This window comes from Hydra vulgaris, chromosome 12 (assembly GCF_038396675.1).
Source record: "Hydra vulgaris chromosome 12, alternate assembly HydraT2T_AEP".
Lineage (NCBI taxonomy): Eukaryota > Metazoa > Cnidaria > Hydrozoa > Anthoathecata > Hydridae > Hydra > Hydra vulgaris.
This window is the reverse complement of record NC_088931.1, coordinates 70,317,190-70,336,449: the sequence shown is the minus strand read 5'-3', so window position 1 is coordinate 70,336,449 and position 19,260 is coordinate 70,317,190. Positions and strand designations below refer to the sequence as shown.

The following is a 19,260-nucleotide window of genomic DNA, read 5'->3' as shown; positions in this document are numbered from 1 at the left end:
TTGTGCTTATGGGCTAGAACATCAGAGTCAGAAATGAGTCCTATATAATGGATTTTATTTAATTGAATGCACACAATTGGTTACATTAGCAATGATGTGCTATAAAGTGAGATTTTAGCTCTGAGCTATGTATATGTTAGTATATCTGCAAACTTAGCCATTTTTTCCTAGATTTATCTATAATTTTTGGTAACTCAACAAAAAAACTTAAAAGTTGTTTTTTTCTATGCAGAAATCTTCTTTTTTTGAGCAATTAAAATAGTTTTTTAAGCATGAACCTGAGAAACAGATGCAGAAATACTATTTTAATCACTATATACTGCTATTATTATAACTTATTTTGTTCAAGCTTGTTTTTTTATGTTTAGATTCGATTTGAAAAGGTCACAACTGTTAATGGTATTGCACTTCAAGGTGATGGAAACGTTTGGTCAAATTACATAAAAAAACTTTCTATAAAATATTCTCTCACAGAAAATGGTGACTTTGTTGATGGCCAGGTTTTAATATGTTTTTGATTAAAATATTATTTTTATTAGTGTAAATTATGTTAGTTATATATTTTATTTTGATTATACATTGTTTTTCCCAAAATAAAATTTTGTTTTGGTGTGTTACTTTGAAAATTTTTCTTTTTTACTCAATATTTTTTTTTGGCATGTTAATCAAAAGAAATTATGGTTTTTTATGTTGATAATGAATCAATAAAACATAAATTTCTATATGGAACCATGTAGTTTTATTTTTAAGAATTTATTGATTTGTGAAGAGAATTTATAAAATCTAAATAGTTTCATTCAGAGAATGAAAAAGTTTGACATTTGATCTTGATAAGTTTCATAATTGTTTTCTCTTTGATGTAGTAAATTTTAGTTTCAATTTTGCAATATTGCATGTCTGCATATATTTTTAATACACCTTTTGTTACTGGGTTTGTTTGTCTGTAAGTTAAAGTTATTACTTTTTATTATAAATTAAGTTTAGGTAGCTAGAACATTTATTATATAAGAATATTTTATTTGTCATTATTATTTTATTACATCAGAGTATGATGTTATTTATTAGATTTGTTAACAAAATTCTAAATGATTATATTTCAGTTCACGATAATAAATATATAATGAAAGTCTAATTAGGTTGTAAATTATTTTATTTTTATTTTGTTTATGTTTTAAGTAAAAATGTTATGTACTGTTGTGATGCATTAACATCTCCAACAGTCCAGGCAGTGGGTAATAATACACAATGTTATTAAATTGCATCAAAATTTTCTTGTTATTTCTTTTGTATTTTAGGAACTGCATTTTCTTCTGCATGTTTTTTATTAAATCTGCATGTTTTTTTTGTAAATTTTCAATTAAATTTTTCGTCAATAACTCTATTGTTAAAGTAATGATTCAGTTGAGTATAATTCTTTATCATTTGTTTGATCACTTACAGGATCTTTGTGCTAGAATTTTGTATACAAAAATTGTATGGAAATTGTTAATGCTTAACAAAGCTTGCATCTTTGACTACTTAATTTTTGAAATGCTTTATTTTTTTTTTTATATTTAATTTATATTTTTGAATAGATCTCTGTGTTTGTGCTATAATTCAAGTGATATTCATTTAAATGCCTATTTGCAGTTGGATTAGTTAAGGTTATAATGATTGTGTGGTATTTTTGTTGCATGTTTTTATTTTTTTTCCAATTTTTTATTATCCTTTTTGTATTATGGTGGCCATGTAGAAACAGCATACTTTAAATGTGGATGCTCATAATTTTTATATAGTTTAATAAAAAATATTTTTGATAATGTTAATGTAATAATTATGTTAATAAAATAATGTTTTGTCAGTGATGATGTTTTTAAAATGAGATGATATTATTATATCTAAATCAAGTTTAGATTCGATAAGTTATTTATCAAGAGTGTGTCATAATAATGTTCAAAATTTAAACTGGTCAATGGAGTCCCCTTTGACTAATTGGCATTTTTAAGATTTTTAATCAAGTTAAATTTACTTTTTTGGTAATTGCACCTGAGTTGGACTACACAAAGGTGCACCATAAAAGGTTACTAATAAAATTTAAAAAATGTGAGGTTTCTGGTGGATCGTTTGAATGAATTAAAGCATTGCTAAAATTTTGTAGACAAAAATTTATCATAGGAGAAAATATGTAGGAGGGATGTATTTAATGGTCTGTTCTAGGGTTTTTTCTGAGAAGGATTCTGGTGTGGTATTTAGCTTTGGCTTAAAATGGAAAAATTGAAAAATTGCTATATGCAAGTTATGCTAATGAAGATTTGGATATGTTAAGTAATACATTTTAGACTGTTAATTGAATTTTAAAATAAAGTTATTAAAAGTTATATACACAACTTTTTATTTAGATCAATATAAAGTTCCCAATCAATATAAACTTTGTGACACAAGTTGTTTTAATTTCTTAAATGAACTTAATTTTTCTTATAAATAAGAAAATAAGTTTTGAGTTTTTTAAACTTACCAAAACAAATTATTTATTGAGATTTTAATGTAAAACATTTTAGCTTTTTTATTTTTATTTGTTTGCTATATTCTTACTGTTATTTATTATTCTTACTGTTTCTTAGTCTAATTTTAGGCCTACAATTTTGCATAGTTTTTTTTGTTATAAAAGTATCTGGTTCAATCAATGAGTGTGTGCAAATGTGTTGGTATAATAAAATATTTGCATTCCAATTTAGTTTATAAATAGTTTACTAAGTTTGTAAAGCACTTGAGTTTATGATGACACTGGAAACAAAATGAAACGTATAATAAAACTTTTATTAGGCTTAAGACCTAATAAAAGTTATAAAGTTATAAGGTGGTGGAGTGTGTATATATATTGATAAAACTTTAAATATTTTGAAATTTCAAATATCAATCTTTAAAGTAAATTAATTAAACACATTTGGTGTTCTATAAGCATTGGTAAAGAAAATATTATATCTGGATGTATTTATCATACTGGAGTTAGTGACATAAACAACTGCTTATATATTATAATGTTAATTGAAATAGCTGACATGCTATATTATATTAAATAAAAAAGCAAGTGGTATTATCTTATGCAGATATTTTAACTTTTCTCAAATTGATTGGAACAATGTTGGTAAAGTAACTGGAAAACAAGAAACATTTGAATAAGAAACATGTAGTTAAGCAAACATTTCATATTGAAAATAAAAAAACTCACAGCATTTTAGATCTTGTAATAACAGAAAGAAATTTGAGAATTTTCAGTTTAGTACACCACCTGCCACTTCAACATGGATTAAATTGGCATCATGTTCTTACTTTTTGCTATAACATTACCATCAAATAAAACTGTGAATCAATCATATACAAAAAAATTCATATGAACTATAATATGAACTATATTAACATGAACAATTACTTTGATAAAAATAACTAGGAAAATCTTTTTGAAAACCTTAGCACAGATGAGTGTTACAACAATAATTAATGGTTACAACATTATGAAATAACGTAATCTATATATTCCGCATGCAAATATGAATAAAAACAACAAAACACCTTGGCTTAATAAAAAAAATAGCAGTATTGATAAAACTGATATATTACCAATATATAAACAGTAAAAATATATGCACTTGAAATGCAAGATCATTTGCACTTGAAATGCAAAATGGGTCAATATCAATAAATGAATCAGATATTAAGGATGTACTATATAACTTTTTTCATTTAGTTTTTCAAAAGGAAAATAATAACATACCATTTTTTAGTAAATTAATTGCTAAACCACTTGCAAATCCAGAAAATAAAAATTGAATGTTAATAAATCTACTGGAGAGAACATAGTGTACTTGAGAGTTTTGATGGAATGTTCTAATAGTATTGCGATTCCATTGATAATTATTTTTAATCGATTGTACTTAAGTGGCATAATTCTAAAAGTTTGGTTGTGTGGTAATATTATTCCTTTATTCAAAAAAAGACTAAAACTCAGACTAAAAGCATAAAGCATAAATCATTCTTTTTCATGTAAGTCATTTTGTATGCAAGTGACATTTTCATGCAAGTCTATTGTATGCAAAGTAATGAAGAGTATAATAAGATGCTTTGATTGAAGATCTCATTGAAAATAAATTATTATCAGATTGTCAGCATGGTTTTATTTAGAATAAAAAGCAATTTTATTAGAGTCTTTAGATTTAATTACACAGTCTTTGGAATGTCATTTTTCTATAAATATAGCTTATTAGGCTTCTCCAAAGCTTATGAGTAGCACACAAAATATTTTTAATAAAGTTAAAAGCAAGTTTTGAAAATGAAGTTTTAATAAAGTGGTTTAAAATGGTTAAAAACCATTTCAGTGATTTCAAATTACAACGATAACTGTGTCTAGGAGGATTTATTAAATTTTAGTAAAAGAAGTGAAAAATGGTTACTATACTTCAACAAAGATAAATGTAAAATTATGCAGATAGGTTAAAAAATCACAGAGTCAACTAACAGGTGATGAAAATCATTATACTATGCTATAAACATCTTTAGAACAAGATTTAGGTGTTCTAATATAATAATATTTTATGATATAAAATGGCAAAACCATGTAAATATGATTGCAAGAAAAGTAAACAGAATATGAAGTCAAATACAGCATTGCATTATAATATTTAGATAAAGACTTAATGCGGTATATATATATTGCTATATGGATAGTGGTGTGGTGGTAGAGTGCTCATTTTAATAAGCAAGAGGTTCCGAGTTCGATTCCCACCATGTCCCTGCTAGTACCGCGTTCTACTTGTTTCTCTGCATAGCGACCTTGTTGGTCAAAGTTGGTGTTTTGGAGTTATAGAGTTGAGAGAGGGTTATAACCACAATTAAGTAGCCTCCTCATCTGTAGTGGCCTTCTCAGCCTCGGGGAGTTGAAAAAAAAATAAAAGAATGAGACTGCTGTATTATTTGATTGTTCGCCTCCATTAGAAAGTTGCTTCACTAGTTTAGAATCCTTATTATACAGTTATGCACAAACAAAATTTATTATGCAAATTATTATTACAAACTAAATTAATATTACAAACAAAATTTATTGTTATTTATTATTATTATTATTATTAATATTATGCACAAACAAAATTTCTTTACAAATAGGATTGTAATAAAATGGAACAGTCTAACCAATGAAGTTGTTAATGCAGGTAATGTCAATACTTTCAAAATAAACTGGACGAGCATGAGAAAAACAACTTTAATTTTATTTTATTGTTATCCAAGTTGTTAATGCTGTTAATGTCATTAAAGTCATTACTGTTGCGTTACTCACATTATCATATGTACAGTTAACACTAATAATAGTAAATAGATTTTTGCTTGAGGAATTCAAAAATACTTCTCTAAGGACTTGATAGTCTCAAGAAATATTTTGTTTATATAATTTTATTTAAAAAAATGGACTTGTTACCCGAAATCCCCGGAAAGAATGTTGATTTTATATCATAATTTTATCTTAGGTCTGCCAAAAAAAATTAGATTTGTGCATTGTCTTTGGTTAATTTTAAAACCAATTTAACCATTTTATTATTATTTATATTAGTTCAAATAGAATAAGTTATACAAAAAGTGGGTACACGTAGTGAAGTATTTGATATTATTCCAAAAAACAAAAATAATTAAGAGACTTCATTAAACATTAAAAAAATGGACTATATCAAATGCTTTTATGATGAATTTTGGTCGATAGGGATTACTGAACATGTAAGTGAACATGATATAAAAGTCAGATTCATGCATTTACATGGACCAGTTGAAATTTACTTTTGGTCAATCAGAAATGATTGAATGCTAGTTACTTAACTCCGAAGTTGTATGTATAATTTTTACATCCATAACAATATCAAGTGGTACATTCAGCATATCTGATTTAGATTTAAAGAATTTTTGCAGTTCATTACAAAAAAATAAACATTAAAAATAATGTTAAAATATTTTTTTTCTTTACTTTTTCAAATCTGGCAGGATTTGGGGGAGAGGGTTGGGTCACAACACATTTAAACATTGCAATACTTATTTAACTGTATATAAGTCTGTATAGTCCATAATATCAAGAGACTATAATATCAAAAAGTTGTATAAATAAAAAATTTATGTGGAATTTGTCCTGCATTTTCATTATGTCACTTTCATATCTATCTATAAATAATTTTACAATACAATAACATTACTTTAACATAATTTGGAAGTGCGTCTTCGATACTACCATCACAAAAGGGTTCTTAAACATAATTAAAAAAAAAATATCAATAAGTCAATTACCAAATAAAATTAAAAAATATTTAATGTAAGTAATTTGCAACAAAACATAAGCTCAACCTATTTTTCACAGCTGCCTTAGTTAATAAGATTCTCAGTTTGGAGAAAGCAATGCATTGCCAGTTTAAAGTTTGAATCAATTCAGGTTTAGCTTAGAAATGACTCTTTAGAAAGTTTTATAAAATTAATCATGAAAGTTGTTTTAAAATATCACAAAAAAATAAACTTTTATATAAATAAAAAAACAATATATAAAATCTTGACAAACAAAAACAATTTATACATCTTTGATAATTTGAGTAATATGTGTTTATTGTAAACAATTTTCAGTTAAAAAAAAAAAAAAAAAAAATGAAAAGCTTTTTATTTAAAATAAAAAAGTTTTATTCCAGTTGTTGTTACTAAAATATTTTAAAATAATTTTTACTTCAAGTTTTATCCTCCCTATTTTGAAATGTTATTCAGTAGATTTTTCTTTACAAAGAAAAATATACAAAATAACATTAAAGAATATCAAGAAAAAAAATAATAATAATAAATTTCATTGTAGATATTTTAAAAGCAATCTCAAAAAAAATTTTATGTAAAAAAGTTGATAAAAAGGTTTTATTTATTATTTCCAGAGATTGGCAATTCAGATTCTACCGATTCTTAAGGAATCAAAAGAATTGCAATTCTCTTTTTCAATGAATTTTAAAAATTTCGATTTTTTTAAATTTTGATTTTTGGTTTCACTTCTTTTATAAATGCTCTCTGTGCATATTCTAAATATGTTCCAACTTTAACTCGTTCTCCAGACAACCCGACATTCCAACTCATTTTCCAGGCAACCCGTATCATTTACCCTCTCTACTCGACTTATGCCTTGTTTCTGATCCTAATCAGTGACCAGTTTCTCCACATTCACCCTTGGGTACTTCTGATCACAGTTTGATCTCTTTAAAACTATTATCTCATTCTTCTTCATCATCAGAACCCCTCTATTATCATACCTCTTACAACTACCTTAAAACTGATTGGGACTCTTTGCGTGATTTTCTTTGTGACGGCCCTTGGGTAGAAATTTTTCGTCTTCCTGCTGACAAATGTGCTTCTTACATAACTTCTTGGATTCAGGCTGGCATGGAATCTTTTATTCCCTCTTGATGATTCCAAATCAAGTCTTACTCTTCTCCTTGGTTCACCTTACAATGTGCTGCTGCAATTTCCAATCGCAACAATTACTTTCATATCTATCAGCAAAACAGTACTTCAGAAAACAGACGTCTGCTTACTATTGCTAGAAACCATTGTAAAAAGGTTTTGTCTAACGCCAAAGCCCACTATTCTCAGTTCATGAAATCTTGTATTTCATCTCATAAATTAGGCTCTTGGGACTTCTGGAGAATCTTTAACAGCATCATTAATAAAGGCAAATCTGTTATTCCACCTCTCTTGTAAGGTTCAAATTTTGTCACCTCACCTAAAGACAAAGTTGAATTGGTTGCTAAGAACTTTTCATCAATATTATCTCTTGATTCCACTAGTTGCGTTCTACCTGATATTGCTGTCAAACAGCTTGATCCATTGCTTGACATTCGTATCACTCCAGCTTCTGTATCTAAAGTGATTTACTGCTAGACTCTTCTACAGCTTGTGGTCTGGACAACATACCTGTAGTCTTGCAGAAGTGTTCTCCAGAGCTGTTGTCTATACTTTCAAAACTTATGCTTATCAGAGTTCTGTTTTCCGGTATGCTGGAAAGCAGCATCTGTTATCCCTATTTTCAAAAATGAAAATAGGGATAACAGATGCTGCTTTCCAGCATACCGGAAAACAGAACTCTGATAAGCATAAGTTTTAAGACTCTGATAAGCATAAGCTTAAACAACAACTGGAATAAAACTTTTTTATTTTAAATAAAAAGCTTTTCATTTTTTTTTTTTTTTTTTTTTTTAACTGAACTTGTCTAACTACCGTCCCATTAGTCTTCTTCCTATCATAAGCAAGGTTTTTTGAATCTTTAATTAACAAACAATTTATCATCTTGAATCTAATAACGTATTTTCTGATCATCAATATGGATTTTGACCTTCTTGTTCTACAGCTGATTTGCTAACAGTTATAACTGATACGTTTTATTGTACATTAGATAGAAGTGGAGAGGTTAAGGGTATTGCTCTTAACATTTCTAAAGCTTTTGATAAAGTTTGGCATGGTGGTCTTCTCCATAAGCTCTCTTCTTACGGTGTGTTAGGCAACATCTTTAAGGTTATTGAGTCCTTCTTTCAATTTGTAGTATAAAAGATTTCCTCAAGGTTCTATCCTTGGCTCTATACTTTTTTTGATTAACATTAACAATCTTTCAGATAGTCTGACATTTAAGGTGGCATTGTTCACTGATGATACTACCATTTATTCTTGTCTTAATAACAAGCCGACACTTTCTGATTGCTGGAGGGAGCATTTGATCTTGAAAAAGATCTCACTTCTGCTACAGCATGGGGCTCACAGTGGCTGGTGAACTTTAATTCAGATAAAACCGAATTTTTTTCAGGCAATCGTTACCACAATAATTGAAATCTTCCTATATTTATGAATGATGTGATGTACTGACTAGTCATCTACCCTTCATCTTCTAGGATTAATTCACACTTCCGATCTTTCTTGGAAACCATATATCAAATTCATTGTAAGAAAGTGTAACTCAAAGTAAGAAAGTGTCAAAGTGTACTCAATGTAACTCAAAGTGTACTCAAAGTAACAAAGTGTACTCAAAGTAAGAAAGTGTCGAGAACGATAAATCTTTTTATCGTTCTTGACACTTTCTTACTCCGCATTTTGTTCTTTATCTCTATAAATCTCAAATTCGTCCTTGTATGGAATATTGTTGCCATATCTGGGTGGATCTTCTTATGATGTCCTTTCCCTTTTAGACAAGGTGCAAAAATGCATTGTAAACATAGTTGGACCTGCTCTTGCAGCCAACTTCCAACCATTATCACATCATCATGTTGCTTTCTCTTTCTATTTTCTACAAATACTATAATGGGCACTGCTTTAAAGAACTAGCGTGTTTTGTACCATCTGCTTAAATTCATTCTTGTGTTACTTTTCAATCAATTAAGTTTTATCCTTTTTCTGTAACTTTTCCTAAGTGCTCCAAAAACTCTTACTAGTTTTCTTCCTCGAACATCAGTTCTTTGGAATTTGCTTTCTTCATCTTGCTTTCCTGATTCATATAATTTTCAATCTTTGAAGTCGTCTGTTAATCGTTATTCCAGTAACTTCCTACTCTAATAGTGGTTGCTTGCAGCCTTGTTGGAAATGAAGATGTTTAGAAAAAAAAAAATTAAAACCTTACTGTAGCGTTTAACATCTACAGTATATTTAAAGGAGTTATTTAGTAATGAAGAGCTTATCTCTGACCAGAAAAGAAGCACTTTAAGTTGAGAACAAATTCAACTGCTTTTTGAACAAGAACCTGCCATTTCTTAACTATCAGTAATAACGGTAAGCGTACATCTAAGTACTGAAAATATAACATTTTCTCTGATCTCTTATGCTATTATTTATGACTATATTATTTGTTACTTATTAATAATAAACTAGCTGTTTAGACCTGTAAAATAAAGTCTGTTCTATACTGATCATTTCTATTCTTATTCTTTACTTCAATATTTTTTAGTATGCAGTTGAAAATTTAAACATATTATCTATCTTTTAAAGTTATGAATAAAAAAATAATTTATATCATTAACTTTAAAAAATTTTCAATGCTTTGATAGTCATTGTGCAAACAGCTATTTATCAGCTGAGGCAGGTATTCTAAATAATACGTAAAATATCTGGTTGAAAAGTATTGATTAATTACAATCGGTATAAAAAGTGTAAAAAACATTTGGAATTAGACTTAAAAATATGTGGAATAATGAACTTACCATGAATGGTATAATACGGGTATTGGTAGGTCCATTCCATACCAACCCTTTCTATACTTATTCTTATATAGTCGTTTCATTCAATAATTTTTAGTTAGTGGTACAAAATAAAAAACTATAAAATCTTTGTTTTGTGTTAATGATTAATGTTCAATACTTTATAACTTCTTATTGTAAAATTGTTAACTTCTATAAGCAAAAAACAGCCACAGATTTATACGTTTTTTTCTTTATTAAGTTTCTATTAAATTTTTTTCAGACTACCCGCAGCTTATTAGGACCCTCACCCCGTTATTTAATTTTAAAGAAAATAAAAGTTTGAATGTTAAATCCTTTTTCCTAGAAGAAAAAAGTTAAATGTTAAATGCGAGACTTATTACTTAACTAATTACCTAAGTGCAACTAATGTGCAAGCATAAAGATGTGAACCCTCACGTTGTACTTCAGAAGCGCAGCGAGCTAACCACTTTGGCTACTAAGACACACTAATCTGCCAATTCTTAACACTATTTAATAAACAAAAAACAGAATAACTTTATAAAACAGCAAGTAAATGCTATAAATCAAATTCAAGGAGATTTTGCCGCAATGCAATTTTAAGATAAATCTAAAACTTTATAAAAGTAAAAATATCAATAGAACTTCAAAAATGTTTTAATTTAAAAAATCAAAAAAGAACCAAAATGCTAATTGTTCAGCACCTAATGAACTTTTTTAAAATTAAATATTGAAGAAAATGTTACAGGAAATGCTTGCCTATTTACCAGGTGCTCTTGAAAAATAGCATCCATGGAACAGTTATCAGGAATTTTCATGTTTATCCTTCTAGTTTCTTGAATGACAAAAACCATTTGCACGCTGAAAATTTTTCTTTTCAAGACTCAGTTTAAGTTGACTGCTTCTGAATCCAAGAACAAGGCTTGAATTAAGTAATTTGTGAATTGCAATATCCGAAAATATTTCTGGTCATTAAATTCTTAGTTTATTGAAAACTGTGAACACTGTGTTAATGAAACAGTCAATTTATCATTGCAAAAATTTATGATAAAACAAAACAAATTTACTACTGCAAAAATAATAACAGTCAAAACATATATATTTTTAAGTATTGTTTTTTTTAAACACCAGTTGATTTAAGGATTATAAATATAAAAAAAAAGACAAAAATTGTTATTACTAAAGGTCCGAAAAATTTGAACGGTAATTTAAAAATCAGCTAATAAAAAGTTATGCTTAAGCTATTTGCGCATTGTATAAAATATTGAAAGAAAAACCAACCAATCAAAAACTATGCTAAAGCTATTTGCGCATTGTATGAGACATTAATTTTGATTTTTGTTTAGGGGGAAAGTTTGAGGAATTATTTGTTTAAAAATTTAAGTGTTTCAACTTAGAAATTAATTGATAATACAAATAATAATAAAAAAGATATATTTTAAAAGTTTAGAATTTTTTTGTTTTGTTTTAAAAAAATATAAAAAGTTTAAATTAGTTTTTTATATATTTTTAAACTGTTCTGTCATTTAATTTTGTATACATATCTGCAAAAGAGTTAGGAGCATTTAATTTATAAGAAAATATTGAATAAAATTTAAATAAGATATAAAAGTATTTATATCTTGTTTAATGATTTCTTTTACTTAAAATATTTGATTACCCCTAAATTCCTTAAAGACTGTTGTGATAAGCGGTTGTTTTTTAATAATTATAATGTACTTTATCATGCTTATTTTTCTAGTTTATCTGAGGATTTATAAAATGAATTAAAATATGAAAGTTTAAATCATAATCTTTAATAATAAGAAGAATAATAGTAATAATATGGTTTTACAATAAGATTTTATATCATAATTCAAGATCAACAGAAATATTTTTTTATTGATTAACAGCTGTTATATTTAGCGATCAAAACAGTTTTATGGTTTTTAAAAACTGAAAATTTAAAGACCGGAAACATTTCTAGATATCACAATTCACACTCACTTAATTCGAGCCTTGCAAGATTATTACAGATTTGGCTCTGTTTGTCAGTCTTCTTTATGTCAAAAAACAGAATGAAACAGCAATTGAAATCCAAGCCCTTCTCAATGACATCAAATTTTTGTCAAATCTGAAAACCTATCCAATCAAGACAGTTTTAAACTTTTTATATTTTTAAAACAAAACAAAAAAAACGCTAAACTTTTAAAATATATCTTTTTTATTATTATTTGTATTATCAATTAATTTCTAATTTAAAACACTCAAGCTTTTTAATAAATAATTCCTCTTCCCCCTAAACTTTCCCCCTGAACAAAAATCAATATTAGTGTTTCATACAATGCGCAAATAGCTTTAGCATAGTTGCAAGAAAGGCACATGAAGCATTTTCGACATCTGATTGGCATGCCCTTTTTAGAAGACAGAGTGTCAGTCAAAGAAAAGTTGGTAAAAGATCTATGCCAAGCAGTGTTGGCAGAAATTACTTGGCATGTAAGTTAACTAGTAAATCAAAACAGTTGAAATTGTAGAATCTAGTGATAGAAAAGACCACATCTTTCTTTGATGTCTTCATAGAAAAAGGCAAAGAAAAGTTTCAGAATTTCCTTAAGAAACCATCAGGATGGTGGACATCTAATCCAGTCTTCAAGAAATTTTATGAGTTGGCTGCACACAAGACATATTTAAATGATGTAGCTTAAAGGGAGATCAGTCTTATAGAGAAATACAATGACACACGTACAAAGAACAATGAACAGAAACAGTTCTTTGATTGGTCACAAGCTATTGCAAGAACCTCAAACTCCATCAAAGGTTATTAAGATTTTTAAATCCTTGTTTATATTTTCCCTGTATGATGGTTAGAATCATGGTATAAAATAGTATAAAAGTTGTCGAAAATGGCAACGTGTGTAATTGATTCGTAGAATAATGTTAACATGCAAATATGTTTAGAATAAATCATGTCTAAAAATAGAAACTGTGTTATATAATATACAGGTGACTCATGCTTGTAATTGTTGTTTTTTCTGTTTTAGTATCATTTGGGTACATTGTTTTATAGCACAGTTTTGATATGGCATCTCGCGAAATCACAAACAATATCTTGAAAAGTACTGAACACTTGAGTAAGAAAGATCGCTTACAGGCTTTGCAAAATGCAGGTTATAGCAAATCTGGTGCATACAAGGTTCTCGGACAAGCAGAGAAGATGGCGGGTGTAACGGATGGTTGTAGAAACAATGGAGCTGCTAGAAAGATCACTGGTGCTGCACAACAAAAGTTTAAGAAGAGCTGCCCCAAAAAAAAAATGTTTGCCACAAAATTGTCTTAAATACTTTGAACAGACATGGTGTTTATTGTCACAAGCGAAAATCAGCACCATTTTACCATCCAGCTAAGAAAGGTGAAATAAGAAAAGCCCTTGGACGACTTTATCTACAGCATTTAACAAAGGGAGCAGGTGGACTTCCGATCATCATAATGGATGATGAAACATATATAACACAGAATGATGGGGCCAAGTTTTCAAGTAAAACTTTTTATGCCAAAGATGCCTCAACAACTCCAGAAAAGATTTGCTTCTCAGGTCAAGTTCCCTTTAAAGTAGGTGTTTGGTATGCATTGTGTGGTCATGGTGTTTCTGATTACTTATCTGGAACCAGGGAATGGCCATTGATGCCCAGATGTACAAATTCGAATGCCTTCAATGAAGACTAATCCCCAACATTGAAAATCACTGCCCTGATAAAGCTTGCATCTTTTGGTCAGACAAAGCTTCATCACATTATTCTTCAAAAGTAGTTAAGTATTTAAACAACAAACAAATTCCATTTGTTTTGAAACAAAATAACCCCACCAATTTCCTTCAATGTCGGCCTATCAAGCTCCTTCATGCTGAAATCAAAAGACAAGTGTTTGCTGATTCCTTTCAACCAGAGAATGTTGATCAATTAAAATCAAGAGTATGTCAAATCATGAATGAACTTGTAAAGCATGCTCCAAAAATGTGAACTAACTTTTCATCTCGGGTCCTTGCTCTTGTTGACAAAGCTTATCACAATGGATTATTATCTTTTCAAAAGTAATTTTTAAGCTTGTATAATAAATATAAATCTTTTATTGGAATGAATACTTTGTCTTTCTTTTACGAGTTTTTCAAAATTTTTTAAGAATAACAAGATTTAAAAAAAATTCTACTAATCAATTACACACACGTTATAAAAATTGTTCTCAATGGACAGCGTTCTTCTTTATATCCTTTATGTTCAGCGGTTTCTCAAGGTTTTATCATTGGCCCTATACTTTTTTTAATTTACATTAATGATCTCCCAGAAATTCTCACATCAAAGGTGGCATTGTTTGCTGATGATACTACCATTTATTTTTATCTTTATAAGAAGCCAACACTTTCTGATTGCTTAGAAAGGGTTTTTAGGTTGAAACTTCTACTACAGCATAGGGCTCAAGTTGCTAGTGAACTTTTAAAAAACCCAATTTTTTTACATATTCCTATATTTATGAATGTTAATGTACTCGACGAGTCATCTACCCCTCATCTTCTAGGATTAACTCTTACTTCCTATCTTTCTTAGAAACCATATATCAAATTGATTGCAAAATAACCATCTTCTAAGGTTGCATCTCTTTATCATGCTTGCCACTTTCTTACTCAGGATTCTATTCTTTATCTCTAAATCTCAAATCCATCCTTGTATGGAATACTTTCACCATATCTGGGGCAGATCTTTTAATGATGTCCTTTTACTTTTAGACAAGGTGCAAAAACGCATTGTAAACATAGTTGGACCTGCTCTTGCAGCCAAACTCCAACCATTATCACATCGTTGTAGTGTTGTTTCTCTTTCTCTTTTCTATAAATACTATAACGGGCACTGCTCTAGTGTTTCTTGTGCCATCTACTAAAATTCATTTTCAAGTTACTCATCATTCAATTAATTCTCATCCTTTTACTGTGACTGTTCCTAAGTGCTCCAAAAATTCTTTTGTATCTAGTTTTTTTCCTCAAAACAATTCTTTGGAATTTGCTTCCTTCATCTTGTTTTCCTGATTCATATAATTTTCAATTTTTTAAGTTGTCTGTCAATCTTTATCTTGCTCTATAAACTTTATCTATTCTCTTCCAGTAATGTCCAACTCTAATAGTGGTTGCTTACACCCTTGTTGAAAGTGATAATTTGAAAAGAAGTTTAGTTTTTTTTAGTTACATTTTTTGATTACAACTTTAATTTAGTTTCTTGATATTACTTTAATGTATAATTTTAATCTTAAGTTATAAATTGATAATTATCAACAAATAATATTTAGAAGTCAAACAATTTGACATTTTTTAGGTTATACCAAATAAAATAGTTATTGTCAGTTATAATCAGCAATAACTATTTTATTTGGTATAAAAAATGTCAAATTGTTTTACCTCTAAACATTATTTGTTTTCATTAAATTTTGCACAATTGTTATGATCATAACAAAGAACAAAAAAACCTTGTGGACAACTAAAATATGTTTCTTTGTATTTGTGTACCACCTTAATATATATATATATATATATATATATATATATACATATATATATATATATATATATATATATATATATATATATATATATATATATATATATATATATATATATATATATATATATATATATATATATTGCAGATTTTGATTGGCACTGTTCTAACATATTTTGTACACTTTGAGTTTGAGAATACAAACTTAACAGTTTTTTTTGGAAAGGAAGTAAAAGGCTGAAAATAATTAAAAAATTTATTATAGATATTTGATGGTGTAAAAAATAACGAAGAAGTGGTGTACAGATGGTTTTTATATCCTATTAATGCTATTTGTGTAAAAATCATTCCACTTGCTCTTGGAGTAAGTAATCACATGTGTCTTCGAATTGAATTATTTGGTTGCTTAAGTAGTGAGTTTTCTACTTTTTACTTTCATATATAAAGCTTTTGTGTTTCATTTTCGAATTGAAAAAAAAAATTTTGTTTTTGAATTTTGTTTAAATTTTAAAGAGTTAACAGTTTACATTTTATGTCTATATATTTTATGTTTTTTAAAAAATAATTATACAAACTTGCAACCTATTATCTCAGCATCTACATCTTTAATACTAACTCCATGTCCAATAATTACTTTTTTTCAACAAGTTGTTTTAGATTTTGCCAAACAGTTTGTTTTAAACACTATTAAAGAAGTTAAGAAACTTGAAGTAAATGACTGTTTGCAATATATATTAAAATCTTTATATAACAAATCATTAAGAAATTAGTAATATCAAGAGATTAGGTAAAAGGGTTTGTTATTGTGAAAGTTTATTGATAATTTCAAAAACAATATTAAAAAAATAGCACAAGTACTGTAAACGATTTTTAACTAAATTAGAGTCAAATGCCAAAGTTAAATATGTTTTACATGTTTAAAAATATCATTTTGCTTCTTGTTTTTATTTTATTAATTTGTTAGTTTTTATTTCAATGTGGAAAAAGGTATTATTTTATGTTTAATTTAGTAATAAATAAATTTTTTTTTTTAACAAAACAAAACTTTCTTTGAGACTAATTAAAGTTTATTCTTTCCTCAGAAGTTATGTGTAAGCATTATGCAAATGACCAATAGATTATAATTAATAAAAGCAGGAGTTTAAAAGAACACTTATTTAGAGAATTTTTTGTTTGTTTGTTTTGTTTTTGTATATTTATTAAGGTAATTTATTTACTTATTTGGTTATAAAGATATCAGGTTATGGTATAAACATTCTCTGATATTAATCAGTAAAACATGGTTTTTGAGCTTATTTAGTAGACTACTCATTTTTCTTTCTAAGTAATCAAGATTTTGACTTAATTGACATACAAGACTATTGTGTTTTTCCTAATTTGCAGGTTTTTTTTCCATCTATTCTAGTTTGCCTTGGGTTTTTCTCTTACAGGCAATATGAAAAAAAACGAGTTTGAAGGCCTTGGAAATACCAGTTTACCTGAAGAAAATCAATCTTCTTCAAGATGTGTTGTTTTTATGAAACATTTCCTGTTTTTTATGTCATGCATTGAGCAACCAGAACACAGTTGTTATTGCCCCCAAGGGATCAATAACAGTTGCCCCGATTGCAACAGTTATTGAGCCCTGTCAGTGAAAGATTGCATTTGTATTTTTTCCTTTAAATAATTTTGAGACAATTTTACAATCGGAAAATTATTTTTCTTAAACTTTTGAATTTTTTTATACATTTTTGATACAAATTTGGATTTTTGTTTCATGATTTCGATCTAAGTAATGCTACCTTTTATTAAATTAGCATTAATTTATATTTTTGATTTTTTTTTTAAATAAAATTGTCTAATACAAAATTACTGTATGTGACTGCATTTTGTAAAAAAAAAAGTATTTAAAAGTCTTCAGAAAGACACATTTATATTTAATATGTCCTTCTTCATCATCAATCACAGCTTTAAGCTGACTTATGAACCTGGAATAGGTGATCTGGGTATAATATTTATGCATCTTGTTCCACTTGGTCTTGATGGAAGCCTTCAGGGAATAGAGACTGTTGTGGGAATGGTGACAAGCTCTGCATATTCCCAGATTGAATAGTCAAAAGTTGACAAATCTGGAAATCCATGTGGTCATAACTCTTTTGACCTGTGTTTAGGCAGGTTCACCTCTGGGTCTTATGGGTGGTGCTTCATCTTGCTGGAATACCACATTTTTGTCTAGAGAGTAGTAGGTTTGATCCAAGACTTGACATGATTCTCCATGATTTGAATGTAATTATTAGTGTCAACTTTCTGACCCAGATTTGATGAAAATCAGAGGCATTTTAAGACCATCAAAAGAAACCTGGTCAAACATAACTAAAACTGGATGTTTGGTTTTGAATGTATACTTTACATGCTCTGGGACAGTTTGGACTGGTGAACAACTAATTCAACAATTGGTTTTGCTGTTTGATACAGAATTAACATTAAACATTTCAATAGTAAAATTTACATTTACATTGTAAAATTTAGCTTGTAGAAGTGTATAATAAATGTTTTAGTTATTATTTATAAAAATAATAACTAAAACATTTAATAAAATCTTTATCCTTTAAAACTTATTCTTTTTTTATATACAATTAAGTAATTCCTCATTTAAATCAGGCCGCAAATCTAGATAATGGTTTCTCCGCTGTGACAGTTGGAGTTTGTAGTAGCTGATGAATTTTAACCTAAACAGTTGTTGAAGTTAGTCGAATCACTAGTTGTAATTATCTCAATAATTCCTGTTCCCATTTTGATTGAATATTTTCCTTTACTGTCAACACTTTAAATTAAGTTTACATAGTACATACTTTACCTCTTACATCTTTGCATCTTTTCTTCTTAATTTTTACATCTGAATTTTTGTAAAATCTATATATCCAATTTCTTGCGAAGTAAGCATCTGCTAACACCATCTTGGCTGCCATTTTCTTTATTTTTTTCTTTACTTTTATAAGTTTCATATCTGTCTTTGCATCGAATTCTTTTATCATATTTTAATTCTAATTTTTCTAATGATTCTTGTTTTTGTTTAGACCATTTTCTTTAGGTCCAATGCGCTTTGTAAAAATAGTTAGACCAACTCTAGCTCTCAACTTTGGTATTTGATTTATAATTAAACACAGGGAAAGAGCAGCAAAAATAATTTGAATAATAATAATAATACAAAACTTACATTTATGTAGTATTTTATATATTGCATTTTACCTCACCTCTGGTAGTACCATGCTCAACTTGTTTTTCTGTGCAGCAACCTTGTTTTTCAAGGTTCATGTTTCAGAGTTATAGAGCAGAGAGAGGGTTATAACCAAAATTAAAATTGCTTCCTTTGGTGGCTTTCTCGGCCCTAATGAAGTGAATTAACATTAAAATTTATAATTCTGAAAAATAAAGTCCTAAGTTTTACCTCTAAAAGTTAATCTTTAAATACATTTACACACTCATTAAAAGATGAAGTTTTAGTTAAGGATTTAATGTTGAATTTCAATGTCTGCATCAACATCAAGATA

General features: G+C 27.9%; 1 protein-coding gene across 1 annotated transcript in view; it reads left to right on the top strand.

Annotated features, from left to right (window-relative positions):
* Positions 1-19,260, top strand: part of LOC105846673 (receptor-type tyrosine-protein phosphatase S) — a 124,595-nt gene that overhangs the window by 17,292 nt on the left and 88,043 nt on the right. The window contains exons 3-4 of the mRNA XM_065814265.1: positions 369-500; positions 15,996-16,143. Of these exons, the coding sequence (XP_065670337.1) occupies positions 369-500; positions 15,996-16,143 (280 nt within the window). The remainder of the gene's footprint in view (positions 1-368; positions 501-15,995; positions 16,144-19,260) is intronic.